At 42.8% G+C, this 20,797-nt stretch overlaps 1 protein-coding gene across 7 annotated transcripts in view; it reads right to left on the bottom strand.

Moving 5' to 3' along the window:
* Positions 1 to 1,447: 1,447 nt before the first annotated feature.
* Positions 1,448 to 20,797, bottom strand: part of LOC147125257 (serine/threonine-protein kinase PAK 3) — a 249,801-nt gene continuing 230,451 nt past the window's right edge. For all 7 annotated transcript variants that reach the window (XM_085999975.1, XM_085999972.1, XM_085999946.1 and 4 more), the window contains 4 exons: positions 19,795 to 19,894; positions 18,659 to 18,855; positions 7,607 to 7,744; positions 1,448 to 6,353 (listed from right to left, as the gene is read on the bottom strand). In XM_085999975.1, the coding sequence (XP_085856101.1) occupies positions 6,267 to 6,353; positions 7,607 to 7,744; positions 18,659 to 18,855; positions 19,795 to 19,894 (522 nt within the window). In that variant the 3' untranslated portion in view covers positions 1,448 to 6,266. The remainder of the gene's footprint in view (positions 6,354 to 7,606; positions 7,745 to 18,658; positions 18,856 to 19,794; positions 19,895 to 20,797) is intronic.

Raw genomic sequence — 20,797 nt, forward strand, 5'->3', positions numbered from 1 at the left:
CACAATAGTTGTGGTTTCAAATTGACATCAATTGAGTGTAAAATCGGGCGAGGTGTAAAAGGGGAATACGACCCTCCCCCTCCCCATTGATCTTTGCCTGTAAAAACTATTATTCCAATATGTGCAACTACATTAGCTGACTTATTGTATTATGTTAAGTTCCTGCAAATACCATGCAAGCAAAATTGTACAGATGCAGCAACATGTAAACCAGTATAAAAATAAATGTAAAAATGCATTACAATGTCAGTCGGTAGCATTCTTACCTCTAAATCAGAAGGTTGTAGGTTTTATCCATGCTCCAGAACTTGAGTACATAAAATAGGCTGGCAATTCAGTGCAGTACCGAGGGAGTGTTGCATTGTCAGAGGTATTGTCTTTCAGTTGAGGCCCAAACTGCCTGTTCCAGTGGTTGACTGAATGTGAAAGGTCTTACGGCAGAGGGAAGCGTTTAGATGGGGTGTGTCACGCTGCGTTCCTGCCCCGTCATTATAAGTTAGCACAGAACAGGCACAGGAGGGCTGCCCAACTGAGGCAGGTGGGGACTTTTAATTGGAAAAGTCACGGCCTTTTTACTCATGGATTCGGGAGGCCCACATAGGGCCAACCCCAACAGCTCCACCATGGCGGGAGTCTGCGGTGTGGCCAAAAGAGGCCACGGGAACTTAACAAATTTTACTTTTATGTGGAACCTTGCGGGTCAGGAGTATTCCCCAGAGCTCCGCAAGGTATCCTTGGGCCTCCCTACCCCTCCCTCCGGGCTTGCCTCTTCCTCCCACCCAACCCCCCCTCCCCTGTGCGAACTTCATGCCGGGGACCATTCCCTTAAGAAAAGAACCCCAGCCTGTTCAATCTTTCCTGATAGGTATAACTTCTCAGTTCTAGTAAATCTTATTTTCACCTTCTCCAGGGCCTCTATATCCTTTTCATAATAGGGAGACCAGAACTAGTTACAGTACTGCAAGTGTGGCCTAACCAAGGTTCCATACAAGTTTAAATGGTGTCCTATGGCTCCCTACCTGAAATCTGCTCCCGCCCGCCTGCCGGTCCTGATGTCACTCCCGCTGGAGACAATGGCGGGAGACAATGCAGGAATATTTAAATGACACCGCGGAGATAAAATGGCCTGGGCCTCGCGTTGAACTCAGCATGGGGTTTCCCTCCCGTCCCGAGTTAAAATCGACTCCAATATCCTGAAATCACACTGTAGGATACTAATGCATGAATGTTTCACATAATTCATCTGAAATTCCTCTTTGCTATTGTAGCATTAACCTGCTTAAAATAAGTGAGCTAACACCTTAGTTATGGCCTAATTCCAAGGCTGATATAGTTGTGGTCAGGTGAGAAATTTTGAGACAGTCCTTCAGAAATCAGCCCTAAATGTACAACATATAAACCTTCAACTTTAAAGAATGAAATAATTAAAAATGAGCATGGCACAGTCTTCTATTGTTTAAATGATTTTTATTTGCAATACTTTAGGTCAAAGCTTCAAACTCCAATTTTTTTTGTGATTTTTCTTTTTTACACTAAAGACACTATTCATGCACAATCCACGGTTTAAATGAATTACTTCTATTGCTTCGACTCGTCTGAAACACTTGGAGACCAGACGGAAAAAAAAAAATGAAAACAAAACAAACCAACAACATCGCTGAACGCTGAGGTCTGGGATTGTGTGCGCAACAAAGTCATTTCCAGCATTTCCCCAAATTAAATTAAAAAATTGTCAAAAGGAAAAACAAAATTCCAGAGTACCTTTTTAAAAATTCATTTTCACAGTAGAAGAAATTTCACATCAAATGTACAGGTAACACTTCTTCCAAAAGAGGACATACAGGCAAAGAAATAGAAACAAAAAAGATGTCGTGATACGTTGAACAGCAATAATCAATCCTCCTCTTGTATTTTCCTATGGTTTGAATGTATAACATTCAGCGTCTCTTGCAATTGTTCTTAAAATACTCTCATTAACTACAATTAAATTTTCTTACACTTTTAAATGAGCACGTCAGTGATGATTTTTTTTTTAAGATGGTGTAAGGAGGTAAATGACAACTCACATTGTCAAACAGATATGAAAGGGAGGATAAAAATGTGGAATGGATCTCATTTAAGGAAGGCGCATTTAAAAAAAAACTTTGCTTCAAATTTGGCCTAAGCCGCCTTAAATCAAAGTATTGCTGGAATGTTTACAATTAGCAGTTTCTTGCACTTTTATAAATCGTGATCCGTAAAAAATAAAAAATAAAAGTATTTGCTACTGTGGTGCTGATGAGGCAGACTAGCCGACTGAAGAATTAATTCCAGAGTGATCAACTGACATTAGGGACAGGCCAATTGTGGGTTTTTTTAAAAAAAAACATAAATTATAAAAAGTTTTCTTTTATCCAGTTGCTTTCCTCTCTTGACGGTAGTCTCACGGCGGAATACAGTTAAAAGGCACCAGCCAGCCAGCAAGCCTTTGCCACCTCATTCAAGTGCCCATTTTTCACTGCAAGTCTGGATAGTGTTGGCAGACAACTGGACTGTGAGTGGATCACAGCTCTGCCTGGTTTTGTCCTCATCAGATGTTGAGACCCATGCCCTTCCCGGCAGGAACTACTAGACAGCAATCAGGCGCAGGAAACTTGGCTGATTTTTTATCTCCCCTCTCCCTAGCCCTAAAGATGGGTGCTGTTGCTAATTATAGCACCCGTACTGAGATCAGCCAACTCGGAACAGACTGGGGATTGAGCCTAGGACCTCTTGGTCTACATGAGTCAGTACTAGACTGACGCCGCACTTACTAAATAACCCTTTTTTAAAGCAAGTAGTTTTTCCAGATGACAAAGAACTAAAGTGTTAGAGATTTTAATTATGACGTAGTGTTCCCTTATATTTGGTTAAAAATTGTACGAATCAAAATAAACCTGTCCCACAAGGGAAGAAAAACATCAAAATTAAAAAGCAAAGCATTGCTCCAAACTCCTGTTGAAATTTTATACACTAAAACATTAAAGGAACTCCTTCCCTTTGGTTGGCCTTTGAATGTGGTTGGTTTGTTTGGAGTGAATGAACTTTGACACACCTATACTGGAGTCTCTGACAAGATCCCAGATTCTCAATACCATAGCAATAGAAAATACTGAACATCTTGTCCTTTTACTGATTAACAGCTTTCCCAGAAATACTTTTATTTTTGTGATTTTAAAAAATAGTTACAAACGGTTTTCTGAAGCTTGTGCGAAGGTTCTGCATAAACCTTTGAAAAACAGAGTTCATGTGGGTTTACAAAAAGCATTTGATTTCCTGGATTTCTAACTGCAATTGACTGGTAATGCAAGGAAAATTCTCCCTCCTTCCCTGTCTCAGTAAAGTGTCCTGTAGGTTCTACGACTGAGATTAACTAGGAATATTGCTGGATAAGCTCAATATGTTGGGAGCTTGCATGCTCTGATTCAGAAATATGTTTACATTATAGGTATCCCTTTAGCATGCCTTCCCCACCAATGACATGATACAGGAAACTTTGTGATATCCGGCACCGACGGGACCGAGCTGTTGCCGTCCCATCAAAACTGCCGGACAAACCAGCGCTAATGTTGAAACATACGGAGCTCCGTATCTGGCAACAAACCCTGTTGCTTCAGCTTCTAAACAGTCGGCCGTACCTTGCAAGCGTCTCTGTAGCTTAGCAACAGCTTCAGCGAGACCTTGCAGAGCCTGACTGGTGAAAAAAAAGCAACAAAAAGAAAAAAAAACTAACGAAACGGCTCCTGATTTTTGCCGGTGGCTTGAGCATTCCGGACAGTTAACCTCCGGATAAGCCAAAGTTTCCTGTATCACCAACCCCTGGAGCCACATTAGGTACGACAGATTTCTTTCCTTATTTCATGCTTCAATATAGCGACCCACACCATTATTAGTCATCAAGATAACATAGGGAAGAAATTCAAGTTGCTCCTCTGGTTTACTTAAAGTTAATCGAAATGGCTCTGCCATTGATGAGTGTGTGCGCAACAATGTGTTGTGACCATCCATTGTAATACGATCAGCTAAAAGTATGTCTTGGAGGGGGGGGGGGGAAAGAATGTCACCATGGGACCAACCAGTTATTTCACCAAGATAAAGAGGAGTAGTGGGGAAGGCCTGCAGTGCCTGTATCGTTATATGAATTCCTTTCTATGCAGCAAACTTCTCAGTTGCTAACCTGACGGGAGGACCTATGGGTGAGTCAGAAAGTTAACTCTTTTAGCAGCTGTACTAAAGAGGTTTTTGTACTGCTCATCCCGATACTGTAGAGTATTACATTTTTATTGAAATCTCATTTGTAAGAAGGTAGCTAGCTATACACTATGGATGTTTCTGGTGATAGAACTCCTCCTTGGAGCCCTCTATTCATCCATTAAAAGTAGAGCACATTGCTCATGGTGACAAAAAGCAAACAGGATCGCCACAATTCATGTTTACTTCCCAATGTCAGCATCAATGTCTTTGGTCTGTTTGCAGACCGATTGAGAGCCTTTTTACTCAGTCTCAAATGAGATAGACACGTTTGTTTTTTTTTTTTAAAGACATGCCATAAAAGGAATCTCACGTCAGCCCAGTATGTCTACCATTCGGAAGATCATACGAGGGTTCAGGGGACTATATGACGTCACTGGGCGGTAGACATCCTCCAGATGGGCCATTTGGAGAACAAAACTGCCTAATTCACACCTAGGGGTAAGCACATAAACCTGCATTTTCCTTACCCCCAGAGCTTATTTCTCCTTTAAACTAACATACCAGCTCAGTAGAAAGCAAGGGCTTCTGACAGAGATAAAGCAATGTAGTCATTCAGTGCAAAATGTAAACTGAAGTGCCTGTAAACAGTTCAAGAAGGCTTGAAAACAATTTATTATTGAAAAGAATATGCAGATGGGCTTTTCTGACAGAAATAAGCCAGTTTTTAAAGTTTACATGCTGATAAGATCCTTGTTTTTCACCCCCATTTTGGATAGTGCAAATGTTGGAGCTTTGTTTGTCAAGCATGAGTCAGGCAATAGTCCTGTTGAAAGGATGACTTTTCTGACTACCTACTGGCATTTTGTTGGCGGGGGGGGGGGGGGGGAAAGAGTGGTTGATTCACTTTCTGCTCATTTCAGTCCATATTGTTTCATTATTATTATTAGTTATCAGGATGACTGGGAAAATAGTTTGTAGAACTGTGGGGAAAAAAAATCCACATTCTATATATAAACACACACAATACTTCTACTTCAACCCTTTAAGCTTCCTTGCAAAATGGCTCCCACCACTCTGAGACAGATTCATTAGAAGAGGATTTGGCCTTTCTCCATTTGGACAACGTAACTAACATTTGGGTTCCTAGCCACCTTATAGTGATCGTGTCGGGACACTTGGATCTTCCCTTCGCCAGGAATGGCTTCTACACGTTCAACAATCTACACTAGCATCAAGCCCGCCCTTATCTAATGGCTTTTCGTCAATAGAAATGGAACCTTTCCAGAATACTGTAGTTGATCAGAAAACAAAAATATCAAGATATCCAACAGAAAACCCAACAGTTCCAACTCCATCATCAATAAATATTAAGACAATATACTAAAGAAATATTAAGAGATTGACTTGAAACTTGTAAAAAATATATATATACAGAAAAGAATGAAAACTTCATTCATCACAGACCTGTGAATGTGTTATAAAGCAATACCAAAGAACTTAAGGCCTCTTTATTTAGTCTGACAGAGCATCTCTCTTTTGGAAGCATGGCATGGTTTTGTACCCACTGGAACATCGAATTATCCAGACATTTACTTAACAATCACGGCAATGTCTGAACAGTTTTTTTGTTTGTTCGTCAAAACTGATTTTTCTGAAAGGCTTCACTCGATTGCTGCAGTTTCAGCAATGAGTCCCTTAAGCCTCGATATTTTACTAATGTGTCAAGTCTCTACTTAGACCCCCAAAGTGACCAAATGTTTAAAAAAGAGAATTTTTTTTATGTTGGGGGAAAGAAAAGTGAAAAAAAAAAACACCACGATGCCATATAAATGTGGGCACCTGTGTTTGAAATTAAGACTTCAGATGGGACCAAACAAGGTGTTAAGATGAGAAAAGACATCATTGTAGTACCCCATTGCTGTGCTAGCTTTCTCTATCCTGCAGCGGAAGGAGATCGAGGTTTCTCCAGGTGAGACACAGTCCAGCTCTGGTTAGCCCCTCTTTGAAGGCAGGAGGGAGGGGTAGAGGGGTGACGATGGAAAGCATCCCTTGCTCTAACGGTTGTTTTTAACTGCCTCCTTCGCTGCAATTATCAGAGGGGTGAGGCTTGAGAGTGGCTTTGCAAATTTCAAGAACGGATGCTGAAAAAAAAACCCAAACATTATCTATTAATATAAAACGAAGAAAAGGCAACAGGAATGTACAGCTGCAACATTGCCAGAATTAACTATTGAAAAGTATGGAGATAAAACTGAACGGAGATTGCAATAATTAGACATCTCAGTCTAATTACTGGTGCTGGATGAAGCTGAACGGTTGGGCTAAGCACGACAAAAATGAACAACCAGAGCAAGAGAACGTTTCAGTGCAGAAAGCTAGCTACTGTAATAAGAAAACCTAGCTTTGACATTTCTTATACTTTAAAACATTTTTATCCCAAATTTTAATTTAATGTTACAGATTTTTAAACACAATGGCCCAATGGTGTCACTGGCCCGGAATCTTCTTGGAGCTGCTCATATTCCACCGCCGTAACCGTGCTGGAAGTACGGCAGAAACCTCGTTTGTGCACAAAAATGGGGCTTCCGCCACATTTCCAGCAAAGTTGCGGAGCGGGAGCAACTCTGAGGAAATTCCAGGCCAGTACCCATTACACTGAAATACATCATTGATTCTTGAACGCAAAGCTCAGTTAGCACCAGGCCCGTCTCTGCAGGCCTCAGCTGCACTATACCTTTCTCCATGTAACCAGCTCAAACTTAGTTGTGGTGTTTCCCTGTGACTGAATGGTCAGCCAGCACACACTGTGACAATAATGTAACAATAATGCCCACGTGGGTAAGAAATTAATCCCTTAAGGAGAGGATGGGGTGCCGACAATTGGAAAAGAAATGAAAAAAAAATTACAACACTGGAGGGGAAAAGAAACTTAATTAAAAATAAATCAGCTACATTCTTTCTCTAAACAGACCCAACACATTGATAAGAAGCAGACATATTCCAGCAAAATCTTGCAGCATATGGGGACCCAGCATGCATATTTTACGATTGCCTGATGAAATTTTAAACTACAGGGTTCCAAGAGGTGTCTGCAAACAGGAAGCTTCTTTATTTGTAAAGTTTGTGCTTCTCACGATGAGCGAAGTCAATGTTGAAGAATGGAACCGACAGTCTATTACTGGCACATAGTGACGGCGCCAAGCACTTGCACATTAGCTTTTGTCCAATAGTACATTGGAGAGTTAAACTGCATCTACTCTGCCCCAACAACATGCCTCTGCCCCAATCCCCGAACATTGCTCTCACTGCACCAGGGTGACATTTTTCATTTGCCCCAAGTACGTAACCTGAAAAGTTAATGTGTGAAATATTAGAAATATGTTTGCTACGCAACCTGTAGAAGCTCCTTGGCTGAACCCCGGCGCTCCACGTCCATCTCCAAGCAGCGGTTGAGGAAGTCCCTGAAGACTCCCGAGAGTTTCTCCGGGTTCTGCAGTTCTGGAGTCCCATTGGTAGCAATCAAATACAAGGCCTAATAATCAAAAGCACCATGGACAGAAGAATTATTATTCAAATGTGAAGATTTCTTTTAAGAGACATGTAAGCATTTGAAATCAATAAAGGGTAAAGATGAAGATGACCACTGGAGTCCAATTTAAAAAAAATTCAAGACCACTTCTCATTGAAAGGATTAATTAGCAATCTTGTTGTGCGAGGTCCCTTGGGGAGGAGTGATCATAATATGATAGATAAGATGGAGAGTGAAGTAGTTGATTCAGAGACTTGGGTATTGAATTTAAATAAAGGAAACTACGATGGTGTGAGGCGTGAGTTGGTTAGGATGGATTGGGGAATGTTACTTAAAGGGTTGATGGTGAATAGGCAATGGAAAACATTTAAAGATCGCATGGATGAACTACAGAATTTGTTCATCCCTGTTTGGCATAAAAATAAAACAAAAAAGGTGACTCAACATTGGCTAACGAGGGAAATTAGGGATAGCATAAGATCCAAGGAGAGGACATATAAATTGGCCAGAAAAAGCAGCAAACCCGAGGATTGGGAGCAGTTTAGGATTCAGCAAAGGAGGACAAAGGGATTAATTAAGAGGGGGAAAATAGAGTATGAGAGTAAGCTTGCAACGAACATAAAAAACTGACTGTAAAAGCTTCTATACATGTGTGAAGAGAAAAAGATTGGTAAAGTCAAGCGTAGGTCCCTTGCAATCAGAATCAGGGGAATTTATAATGGGGAACAAAGACATGGCAGACCAATTAAATACATACTTTAGTTCTGTCTTCACAAAGGAGGACACAAATAAACTCCCAGAGATGTCGGGGAACATAGGGTCTAATGAGAGGGAGGAACTGAATGAAATCAGTATTTGTGGGGAAATGGTGTTAGGGAAATTGACGGGATTGAAGGCCGATAAATCCCCAGGGCCTGATAATCTACATCCTAGGGTACTTAAGGAAGTGGCCCTAGAAATAGTAGATGCATTGCTGGTCATCTTCCAAAATTCTGTAGACTCTGGAACAGTTCCCATGGATTGGAGGGTAGCTAATGTAACCTCACTATTTAAAAAAGATGGTAGAGAAAAAACAGGGAATTATAGACCGGTAAGCCTGACATCGGTAGTGGGGAAAATACTAGAGTCCATTATAAAAGATGTAATAGCAGAACACTTGGAAAACAGTGACAGGATCGGACAAAGTCAACATGGATTTACAAAAGCTAAATCATGCTTGACTAATCTACTGGAATTTTTTGAGGATGTAACTGGTAGAATAGATAAGGGAGAACCAGTGGATGTGGTGTAATTGGACTTTCAGAAGGCTTTCAATAAGGTCCTGCATAAGAGACTGGCGTGCAAAGTTAAAGCACATGGGACTGGTGGTAAGGTACTGACTTGGATAGAAAACTGGTTGGCAGACAGGAAGCAAAGATTTGGAATAAACGGGTCTTTTTCCGAGTGGAAGGCAGTGACTAGTGGGGTACCACAGGGATCGGTGCTAGGACCCCAGTTATTCACAATATATATTAATGATCTAGACGAGGGAACTAGATGTAATATCTCCAAGTTTGCAGACGACACAAAGCTGGGTGGGCGTGTGTGCTGTGAGGAGGATGCTGAGAAACTCCAGTATGAATTGGACAGGTTGGACGATTGGGCAGATGCAGTATAATGTGGATAAATGCGAGGTTATCCACTTTGGTGGCAAAAACAGGAAGGCAGATTATTATCTGAACGGCAATAGATTGGGAAAAGGGGAAGTGCAACGAGACCTAAGTGTCCTTGTGCACCAGTCGCTGAAGGTAAGCATGCAGGTGCAGCAGGCGGTTAAGAAGGCAAATGGTATGCTGGCCTTCATAGCGAGAGGATTTGAGTACAGGAGCAAGGATGTCTTGCTGCAGTTGTACAGGGCCTTGTGAGACAACACCTTGAGTATTGTGTGCAGTTTTGGTCGCCTTATCTGAGGAAGGATGTTCTTGCCATGGAGGGAGTGCAGCGAAGATTCACCAGACTGATACCTGGGATGGCAAAAATGATGTATGAAGAGAGATTGGGTCGATTAGGCTTATATTCGCTAGAGTTTAGAAGAATGAGAGGGGATCGCATTGAAACTTATAAAATTCTAACAGGACTGGACAGATTAGATGCAAGAAGACTGTTCCCGATGGCAGGGGAGTCCAGAACCAGGGGTCACAGCCTAAGGATAAGGGGTAAGCCATTTAGGACTGAGATGAGGAGGAATTTCTTCACCCAGAGAGTGGTGAACCTGTGGAATTCTCTACCACAGAAGACAGTTGAGGCCAATTCATTAAATATATTCAAGAAGGAGTTAGATATATTTCTTAAGGCTAAAGGGATCAAGGGATATGGGGAGAAGGCAGGGACAGGGTACTGAATTTGGATGATCAGCCATGATCGCACTGAATGGCGGAGTAGGCTCGAGGGGCTGAAAGACCTACTCCTATCTTCTATGTTTCTGTGAAAATTCTTCTTTAAACAGTGAATGCTGGTGAGATCATTAGGAGAAATGAACTGGAGAGTTATCAATCCTGACTGTAAGGCAGCTGAAATAAATTGCAAAATGGCTCCTGGAACACTGTTGTTTAATATCTACTGACAGTGGCTCCTCTGATGGGTAATTCCACATTGTGGTGTGGCAATAAGCCAAACGGACCAGGAGGTCCTGGGTTTGATTGGTTCTGGTCTTAACCATGACAGCAGTTGAAATATTACAAATGGCCTCAGCGCTTCTAGGCTAGGAAGGGGAAGAAAAAAAAAATCAGCCAACATCGTCTCTCGATCACTATCCAATGTCCTGCTGGAAAGTGAAGGTCACTCGAGGACACAATCGGGCTTGGCTGCAATGTTCCTACGGTTTACTTGTGAAAATTGTTGTCGAGCCTATTACTTGAGAAAAAGATGCCTTTAAAGGGGAAGCCATGTAAGTACATGAGGGAGAAAGGAATAAAAGGGTATGTTGTTAGGGTGAGATGAAGTAAGGTGGGAGGTAGCTCGTGTGAAGCATAGACCTGTTTGCCGAATGGCCTGTTTCTGTGCTGTAAATTCTATGCAAAATGATTCAGAAAAAACAAACTGTAAGCGGTAAATCAGTGTACAGTATTCAGCAAAAAGAAAAATGGATAATATGCAGGGATTAAAAAATTAAAAGTATGTTAAGATGAATCATTATTCTTTATGGCCATTAAAAAATATATCAAGGAGTGAAGGCCACTCTGCCTTTCAAACTGACCATTTAATTAATTTCTAGCGTTTAAAGAAATATCGCAGCAATGTCAGGGGATGTTGGCAACGTTGAGAAGCTAACCAACTCCAGTGTACAGGTCAGATTTTGAATGTTAAAAGCACACCCTTAACATTTGTGCTGCCAGACAGTTAGGCATTGATATTCTGTCCATTGCAGTCTGTGACATTTACACAGCCTTGGTCCACAGTACATGGAAGGATTGTTAATACCCATTTGATCTGAAGCTCTGTTACTGTTTGACATCCTAATCAAGTTAAGTCAAATCAAAATTACTGTTTAAAAAGAAAAGGATACGTTTCCAATAAAAAGGGTCACTGATTTATCTACCAACACAGTAACCTTATAAATGAGACATCTCAGACACACTCTTGAGGAAGTGGAATTAACACTGCAGCATGAAGTAGCCAGCACAAGCCCAAGAAACAATTCTGGAGGACACTGCTCAAGTGGTGATGGACTACAGGGAAATAACTCATTGTGCGGCCACGAGCACTGTAAATTGGACTATATCATGAATTGTTTATTTTTCATGATCAGGGCAACTGGTTGCTCAGAAAGCAGCATTTTCACGGCCTCTGGGAATTTTTATACAAATTTGCTGTCCTTGGCTGGAAATGTTTGAAATTTGCCTCTGAATGAATCCATTGGTGTTACATGGGAGTGTACAGCAAGAAATTTGGTCTGTTGGAGTTCTGCACAATGGGAAATAATTTTGTTCAATGGGATTCTACAAAGTGAGTGTATGGGAAGCAGTTCTGGCCACTGAAATTCTATAAACTGGTTAACTAAAACTCTGGAACTTTGCTTGAACATTTAAAGTGAATCATCTGCCATTGCCTTGGACATTTCCAAAGTCTTTAATGGGTTTAGTACCACATGATTCTAAACATCTTACATCCTGCCAAAGCTATGTTCATGCTGTCTAGTTTCTACTCAAATCACAGTTTCGGTGTTGTGGTTGAAGGCTCAAGCTCTGGCTCAAGCCTTTCCCATTAATTAGGGATCCCTGAAGGTTCTATCTTCTTTCCCACCTTGTTCCTTCTCCATTTCAAATTACCACCTTCATTCGTCCTCCAACCCTATTCATTTATTTCTGATGATTCCATTCTACATTCATCAATTTTCAAATCTCACGGCTTTGTAACAAAAATAGGATTTCTGTCCTGTTAGACATGTATGTCTAGAAACCAAAAATATAACAATGAATAGTCAGCATGGATTCAAAAGGGAACGTCTTGCTTGGCCAACCTCATTGAATTTTTTGAAAAGTAACAGAGAGAGTAGACAAGGGTAATGCAGTAGATGTAATTTATCTAGATTTTCAAAAGGCCTTCGATAAGGTACCCCTTAATACACTAATGAATAAGGTCAGAGAATGTGGAGTCAGTGGACAAGTAGCAGAATGGATAGCTAGCTGGCTTCAAGACAGAAAGCAGAGAGTAGGGGCAAAGGGTAGGTATTCACAGTAGCAGAAGGTGGGTAGTGGTGTTCCACAAGGTTAAATACTGGGACCACTGTTGTTCACAATTTATATTAACAATTTGAACTTTGGAATCAAAGACACAATTCCTAAATTTGCGGATGAGACCAATTTTGGGTGGGGGGGGGGAATAGTCAATACTGAGGAGGACGGCAACAAATTATAAGACATTAATAAACTTGCAGAATGGGGATATAATTGGCAAATTAATTTCAACACAAATGTGAGGTATTACATTTTGGTAGGACGAATAGGGAGGTCACTTATTACTTGGAGGGTGCAAGTCTCGGTGGGGTAGAGGAACAGAGATCTCAGAGTACAAATGCACAAATCACTAAAAGTAGTGGCACAGGTTAACAAGGCCATAAAAAAACCCAAACACTAGGGTTTATCTCAAGAGGGATAGAATTGAAAAGTAGTGAAGTTATGCTAAACTTGTATCAAACCTTGGTTAGACCACACTTGGAGTACTGCGTACAATTCTGGTCACCATATTATAAAAAGGAAGAAGAGGCACTGGAGAGGGTGCAGAGAAGATTTACAAGGATGATACCAGAAATGTGAGGGTATACATATCAGGAAAGGATGAACAGGCTGTGTCTCTTTTCTCTTGAAAAAAGGCAGCTGAGGGGTGACCTAATAGAGGTCTTTAAAATTATGAAAGGTTTTGATAGAGTAGATACAGAGAGAATGTTTCCACTTGTGGGGACGAGCAAAACTAGAGGCCATCAGTATAAGATAGTCACCAAGAAATCCAATAGGGAATTCAGAAAAAACGTCTTTACCCAAAGAGTGGTGAGAATGTGGAACTCGCTACCACAGGGAGTGGTTGAAGCAAATAGTATAGATGCATTTAAGGGGAGGCAGGACAAACATATGAGGGAGAAGGGAATAGAGGGTTATGCTGATAGATTTAGATGAGGAAAGATGGGATGAGGCTCAAGTGGAGCATAAACACCGGCAGTTTCTGTGTTGTATATACTATGTAATCCTATGTAATGTCTTATATATATGCTTCTATATATCTATGTTTCTATCAAGGGATATGGGGAGAAGGCAGGGACAGGGTACTGAATTTGGATGATCAGCCATGATCTCGTTGAATGGCAGAGCAGGCTCGAGGGGCCGAATGGCCTACTCCTGCTCCTATCTTCTATGTTTCTAAAAGTGGTGGTAGCCTAGCACTACAATGTATTCCAAGCACTTTATTGGTAACTGAAATGCCTGCTCGGAGACACCTCATTCATTCACAGCTACAAAAGTCTTTTTGTTCCATGAAACCCTTTACTTGCAGCCCCTCCCTCTGCAGTGGAGCAGACTAAAATGCAACTTCCGATTACTGCCAGGTATTAAAATAAGCAGTCAGTTATGCAGGAAAGCTCGGGTGGGTGGCGGGGGGGGAATAGAACTGTTACAAACCATTATCCCATTGTTTATTAAGGTGTTAAAATTGTTAATATTTTGTTTGCCTAATGTCTTCCAAGAAATTAACTGAACTTCAAAGTGAAAAATATCTTCATGAGGATCTGTGGATGTTCATGGGTTTTCTGTTCAGCTGTGCTGTCGTAATACAGAGGTGGGTAGCGCTCCGTAAGCAGCACTTGTGTATTTATTACCTGCGACTCTGCCTTTTCAAGAGTTTACCAAGAGAAGTTGGAAGAACGTGGATTCTTTTAAACATTCACCGCAGTTCCTGTGAATCTCCCCGTTCCTTCTAAGCTCCAAATACATCTGCTTACTTGGCTTTTTTCCCCTTACATCCCTGGGGAAAAAATTCAGTTGTTTGCGCCTCCCGTTAGCGCCTTAAGAGGGCGCTAATGGGGTGCAAAGCAACTAGTGCCCGGGCGCGGCGATGTTTGCGCCGCTCGCGAAATTATGCGGCTGCGCTAAACACTACCACCACGATCTCCAGCGTTGGCAGATTGTGACGTCAGTCGAGTGCGCAACGCCCCGTTAGCGCCCCGGACCAGATATTGAATGGCGCCCCCTGCCTTACCGACTGCCGCTAGCAATGACAGGTTGAGGGGAGCGTTATGCTGTCAGAAAGGGACTAGGGGAACGCTACTTAAAGGCGACCGCTTCCTGCCTTTTTTTGTTGGTGACATTTTTGCACCACGCATTCAGAGAGAGAGACTTCTGGAGAGATTCAACGCTGTGTGAAGGAGTTTTGAGTACTGAGCAGCACTTTGCAGGTTTATTTTGATTTGCCCTTCCTTGCTTCGCCAGCGCTCTGAGGTAGCGCCTCGCTCCTCAGCCTTTGCACCTTAAGACAGGTGTGAAGCGCATGATTTAGCGCTCCAATCACCTGCAGGGGCGATAAAAGCCAAGTTTGCTGTCGGAGGCGATAATTAGCGCCAGGCGCTAAACTTTGTGCAAGGCCGATAATGGCGCCCCAAATGGGGCGATACTGAATTTTTCCCCCTAGTGTTTTGAAATCAAGACTCATCACACAATCTCAAACTCAAAATCATTCTTTCTAGGATCTCAAAACTGTACAATTCCTACCTCCCATGCAGTAACAAAGGTTCACTGTTCAACCCCTGTGTCTCACTGCACTTACAGGAAAAGGCACACTCTGTTCATAGAGATTGCAAGGTCCACTTATAGGATCATATACAATCCTTTGAAAATTAAGCTTGGTATTGCTAATCAATATTTCTTGATTTATATTTTCTTTTGAACCTTGATGGTGTTTTGGAAAATAGCTTGCTTCATTTTAATGCTGTGCTTGAATGTTGTATACTGATTTGTACTCAATATAAATAAAACACACATGGGAACAAAATCTTGGCCTTTTTCATGGTTATTTTCAAGGAATAAATTTGTTCAGTCAACTGGTCAAAATAAACAGGAAGGTCCAAGTTACATAGAATTTACAGCACAGAAACAGGCCATTCAGCCCATCAGGTGTTAGTTATGCTTTTAGATTTTATGCTAGATATTTTCCTTGGTTTCAGCATCTCTTGTCACTCCCATAAGTGGACCTTGCAATCTGTATGAACGGAGTGTGCCTTTTCCTGTAAGTGCAGTGAGACACAGGGGTTGAACAGTGAACCTTTGTTACTGCATGCCGGCTTGCTGGAGTATACTGTGTGCCGCCTTGCGACTGCGTTCTCACTAGGTGGAAGAACGTGCATGCTATCAAATTTAGCTCAGGCTGTAAACGACTAAACAAATTTATTAAATATAAAACACAAGAACAGTGCTCAGTACCAACAATATAATTCCATTTTACTAATTTCCCTGAAAAGTCAAAAACAAAAATGCTTCTCCTGTGCTATCCCTCAATATTAAACTGACCCTTGAAACACAATTCCTTTACTTCTTACGTAGCTATCGGGTACCACGGAGTCCTCTGACTAGTGCATCTTTGCTGGCTTCAGGCTGATTAGAGCTTAGCACAGGTGGCCAGATACAAGTCCACAACTGGAAGCTCCCAACTACAGAGTGATCCAGCAAAGGCACTACAAAGATTCAGGCCCCTCTCACTGACCTGACATATCTTTATCTCAAATATTAATGTCAATTAAAGCTATTAATAAAAAAAAAAACTACAGGATGTCAATCACATAGGATACTTGAACTGAATGGAATTGTTTGATCCATTAGTCTGTGCCAAACACTGCACACTAAAATAACAAAAAATGCTGGAAAAACTCAGCAGGCCAGGCAACATCCGTGGAGAGAAAATAGAGTCAACGTTTCGGGTGAACCCTTTGTCAAGACTACCTAGCGGAAGCTGAACGGCAACTCTCCGACACCTCCTCCTACCTCCACCTGGACCATGACCCCACTACCGAACATCAAACCACCGTTTCCAAGACTGTCACTGACCTCATCTCCTCTGGAGATCTTCCCCCCGCAGCCACCAACCTCGTAGTTTCCCAACCCCGCACAGCCCGCTTCTACCTCCTTCCCAAGATCCACAAACAGGACTGCCCTGGTAGACCCATTGTTTCAGCCTGTTCTTGCCCCATGGAACTTATCTCTTCCTATCTGCGACTCTTCGGACACCCTCCGCCACTTTAACAGTTTCCAGTTTCCTGGCCCCAACCGCTTCCTTTTCACCTTGGACGTACAATCCCTCTACACCTCCATTCCCCACCAGGATGGCCTGAGGGCACTCCGCTTCTTCCTTGAACAGAGGCCCGACCAGTCCCCATCCACCACCACCCTCCTCCGCCTGGCTGAACTGGTTCTCACATCGAACAACTTCTCCTTTGACGCCACTCATTTCCTCCAAATCAAAGGTGTTGCTATGGGTACCTGCATGGGTCCTAGCTATGCCTGCTTTTTCGTGGGATATGTGGAACACTCTTTGTTCCAGTCCTACTCGGGTCCCCTCCCTCACCTCTTTTTCCGATACATTGATGACTGTATCGGTGCCGTTTCCTGCTCTCGCCCTGAACTAGACAATTTCATTCACTTTGCCTCCAATTTCCACCCTTCCCTCACCTTCACATGGTCCATCTCTGACTCTTCCCTTCCCTTCCTCGACTTCTCCGTCTCCATCTCTGAGGTTAGGTTATTGACCAACATTCACTACAAGCCCACTGACTCCCACAGCTACCTGGGCTACACTTCCTCCCACCCCACCTCCTGTAAGGACTCTATTCCATTCTCCCAGTTTCTCCGTGTCCGCCGCATCTGCTCCGACGATGCCACCTTCCACACCAGTGCTTCCGACATGTCTTCCTTTTTCCTCAACCGAGGATTCCCCTCTACCGTGGTTGACACGGCCCTCGATGTGTCCGTTCTATCTCCCGCACTTCTGCCCTCACCCCTGCCCCTCCCTCCCGGAACCATGATAGAGTTCCCCTTGTCCTCACCTTTCACCCCACCAGCCTCCACATTCAACGGATCATCCTCCGCCATTTCCGCCACCTCCGAAGTGATCCCACCACCAAACGCATCTTTCCCTCCCCTTTCAGCATTCCGTAGGGACCGCTCCCTCCGAGACACCCTAATCCACTCCTCTATCACCCCCCGCACCCCTTCCCCTTCGCCTGGCGCCTTCCCGTGCAAGCGCAGGAGATGTAACACCTGCCCTTATACTTCCCCCCTTCCCACTGTCCAGGGCCCCAAACACCCCTTCCAGGTGAAACAGCGATTTACTTGTACTTCTTGCAATCTAGTATACTGTATTCGCTGCTCATGATGTGGTCTCCTCTACATTGGGGAGACCAAACGCAGATTGGGTGACCGCTTTGCGGAACACCTCCATTCAGTCCGTAAGGGTGACCTTGAGCTTCCGGTCGCCTGTCATTTTAATTCACCGCCCCATTCCCACTCTGAGCTCACCGTCCTTGGCCTCTTGCATTGTTCCACGGAAGCTCAGCGTAAACTCGAGGAACAGCACCTTATCTTCCGATTAGGCACTTTACAGCCTTCCGGACTCAATATCAAGTTCAACAATTTCAGATCATAACCTCGGCCCCTATTACATTTTTACTTATATTTTTTATCCACACCTTTGTTTTGGCCTTCCCCCCCCCCTTTCTTTTTTTTTCTCTCTCCCACATGGCAGCTGTCTCCCATTCTGCCAGCGCATTTCACACCTAATCTAGAGCCGTCATTTGTCTCCACTAGTCCTATCACCATCTCGTCTTGTTTTGAATACCTCTTAATGTCTCTTCTCTTTTGTTCTCTCCCAGCCTGGCCTCTTAATCTATTTCATCTCCTGTGCCTCTTTAGTCTTGACAAAGAGTTCACCTGAAACGTTGACTCTATTTTCTCTCCACGGATGTTGCCTGGCCTGCTGAGTTTTTCCAGCATTTTCTGTTGTTATTTCGGATTTCCAGCATCTGCAGTATTTTGCTATCGTGCTGCACACTAAAATCTTTTTGAATATTACACATGTCTCTGCCTTGCTGTGAGTTGTGAAGATCAGCCAGACTCTAATGTACGTTCCTTGCAGCATAAAAAATCACCTGACTGGAGCAAACTTTAAACATGTGTGTAGTGCTGCCAGCAATGAGAGAGTCCGTTCTGACGAAAGGTCATCGACCTGAAACGTTAATTCTGTTTCTCTCTCCACGGATGCTGCCCTGGCCTGCTGAGTTTTCCAGCGTTTTCTGTTGTTATTTCGGATTTCCAGCATCCGCAGTATTTTGCTATCGAGTGAGAGAATCCAATCGGCCAAAGTGCTCCATTTTGTCACAATCCATATCAGTTGAAAACAACTTACCCTGAGAGGGTTTTCATTCAGATAAGGCGGTTCTCCTTCAATCATTTCAATTGCCATAATTCCTAATGACCATATGTCCACTTTAGGACCGTAGGCTTTCCGTGTTACTACTTCTGGTGCCATCCAGTATGGCGTCCCCACCATTGTGCTCCTTTTGTTTTGCTCAGGGGTGATCTGAGCACAGAATCCAAAATCCGCTGCAAATTAAAAAAAATAATTCAAAATTACTAACAGTGTGAAATGTACTGCAGCAAGTGATCTTTGCCAACCATTCAGTAGGGAGAATGAGCAGGCCACTTGAACCCAAAAAGCTATTTCACAGCTCTATCCCTGGGATCAGTGAGCAGACGTTACACTCACCCACAAAACAGGAGAACACTAGATTTTCCCAACTGAGGTAAGCAGTTCCATATTCCTTTATATACTCCACCAGCTAATTATTTTTGTACACAGGCAGAGTAATCATAACGGCTAATGGAGTTTTTATTTATTCATTCATAGGATGTGAGCGTCGCTGGCAAGGCCGGCATTTATTGCGCATCCCTAATTGCCCTCGAGTGGCTTGCTGGGCCATTTCAGAGGGCAGTTAAGAGTCAGCCGCATTGCTGTGGGTCTGGAGTCACACACAGGCCAGACCAGGTAAAGGACATTTTTTAGGACAATATATGGTCACCATTACAGATGCTAATCGATACTAGCTTTTTTATTTCAGATTTATTTAACTGAATTTGAATCCCATAGCTGCCATCGTGGGACCTGAACTCTTGTCCTGGGATTATTAGTCCCGGCCTCTGGATTACTAGTCCAGTAACATTACCGTTACTGCGCTACTGTTCCCTTGAATGTTGGCCTCTATCTCAGGGGGGGGGGTTGGAATTCAAAAAAGTGAGGAAGTGATGCTTCAGTTGTACAGAACCTTGCTCAGGTCCTGGTTGGAGTACAGTGTTTGGTTTTAGGCACCGAATCTCAGGAAAGATATACTGGCCTTGGAGGGAATACAGCGCAGATTGACCAGAATGATTAAAGGGTTAAATTGTGAGGACAGGCTGCATAAACTTGGCTTGTATTCCCTTTAAAAAAAAGTGAAGACATAAGCGTACTGTATCAGGCAATGAATTGCTCCAATTTATACTTACTTAATTTAACCGAGCCATCCATTCCCAGCAGGATGTTGTCACTCTTGATATCTCTGTGGATGACCTGATTGGAGTGTAGGAATTCCAGGGCTTGCAAACACTATTGGAAGAAAAGAACAATAGCATCACATTAAGAATTCTTTCCTTTGTCTTCTGTAAACCATTTCAGAAGCAGCGCTCTGATGAAGGGTCATCGACCTGAAACTTTAACTCTGTTTCTCTCTCCACTGATGCTGCCTGACCCCGCTGAGTATTTTCCAGCATTATCTGTTTTGATTTCAGATTTCCAGCATCCGCAGTATTTTTGTTTTTGTGTCAGAAGTATTTTGTTTGTTTTAAGCTGCAATCATAATCATCCCAAGCTAATACCGCTTTAAAATAGTGTACGTCCTAATAATGAATTAGCAAGTAAAAAGACCAGCCTGTATTGCAAAACCTATTCTTTTCTCATTCACACACCAGGCAACCTTTAGGACTTTGAGTAAGAACAAGAATTTAGTACCAATTTACATTAAACTACGGGATGCTTTGTTCTACGGGCTCACATCTACGAGGAACTGCCCTTTCCAAACAGTGTTGACATCTTGCACAGAGAGGAGACTTTCATTCCCTTACTCTGGGCTGGATTCAAAATCAGAACCTAGGGAGGAAAGGGAAGTGTGTTACCCTCCACGCCATCCAGGTCCTCAACTTAATGAGGATTTTTCTTTTTAATGAAACCTAAGAGAATCAGTTGAACCTGTTGTGTGATGCCATTTGGAGGATGTTCTTAGGCAATGTTGCTTTCTCCCGTCTGTCTGAACTCTGGAGGCACAGGGCATGTGGTGTATGTAACCTGTTCCACCTTAAGAGAACTTAAGCCTGTTCCACCTTAAGAGATGTACTACTTTCTCTGGCTGCTGTATACGTAATACCGGTGGTGACCACCGGTATATAAGCTCTGTGTAGTAAGATGTATTTCAGATAGCCCCGACCTCCAACCAGTAAAGACCTGTTGAACTTT

This window comes from Somniosus microcephalus, chromosome 1, assembly GCF_052327205.1.
Source record: "Somniosus microcephalus isolate GS21.2 chromosome 1, FLI_Smic_1.0, whole genome shotgun sequence".
Classification (NCBI taxonomy): domain Eukaryota; kingdom Metazoa; phylum Chordata; class Chondrichthyes; order Squaliformes; family Somniosidae; genus Somniosus; species Somniosus microcephalus.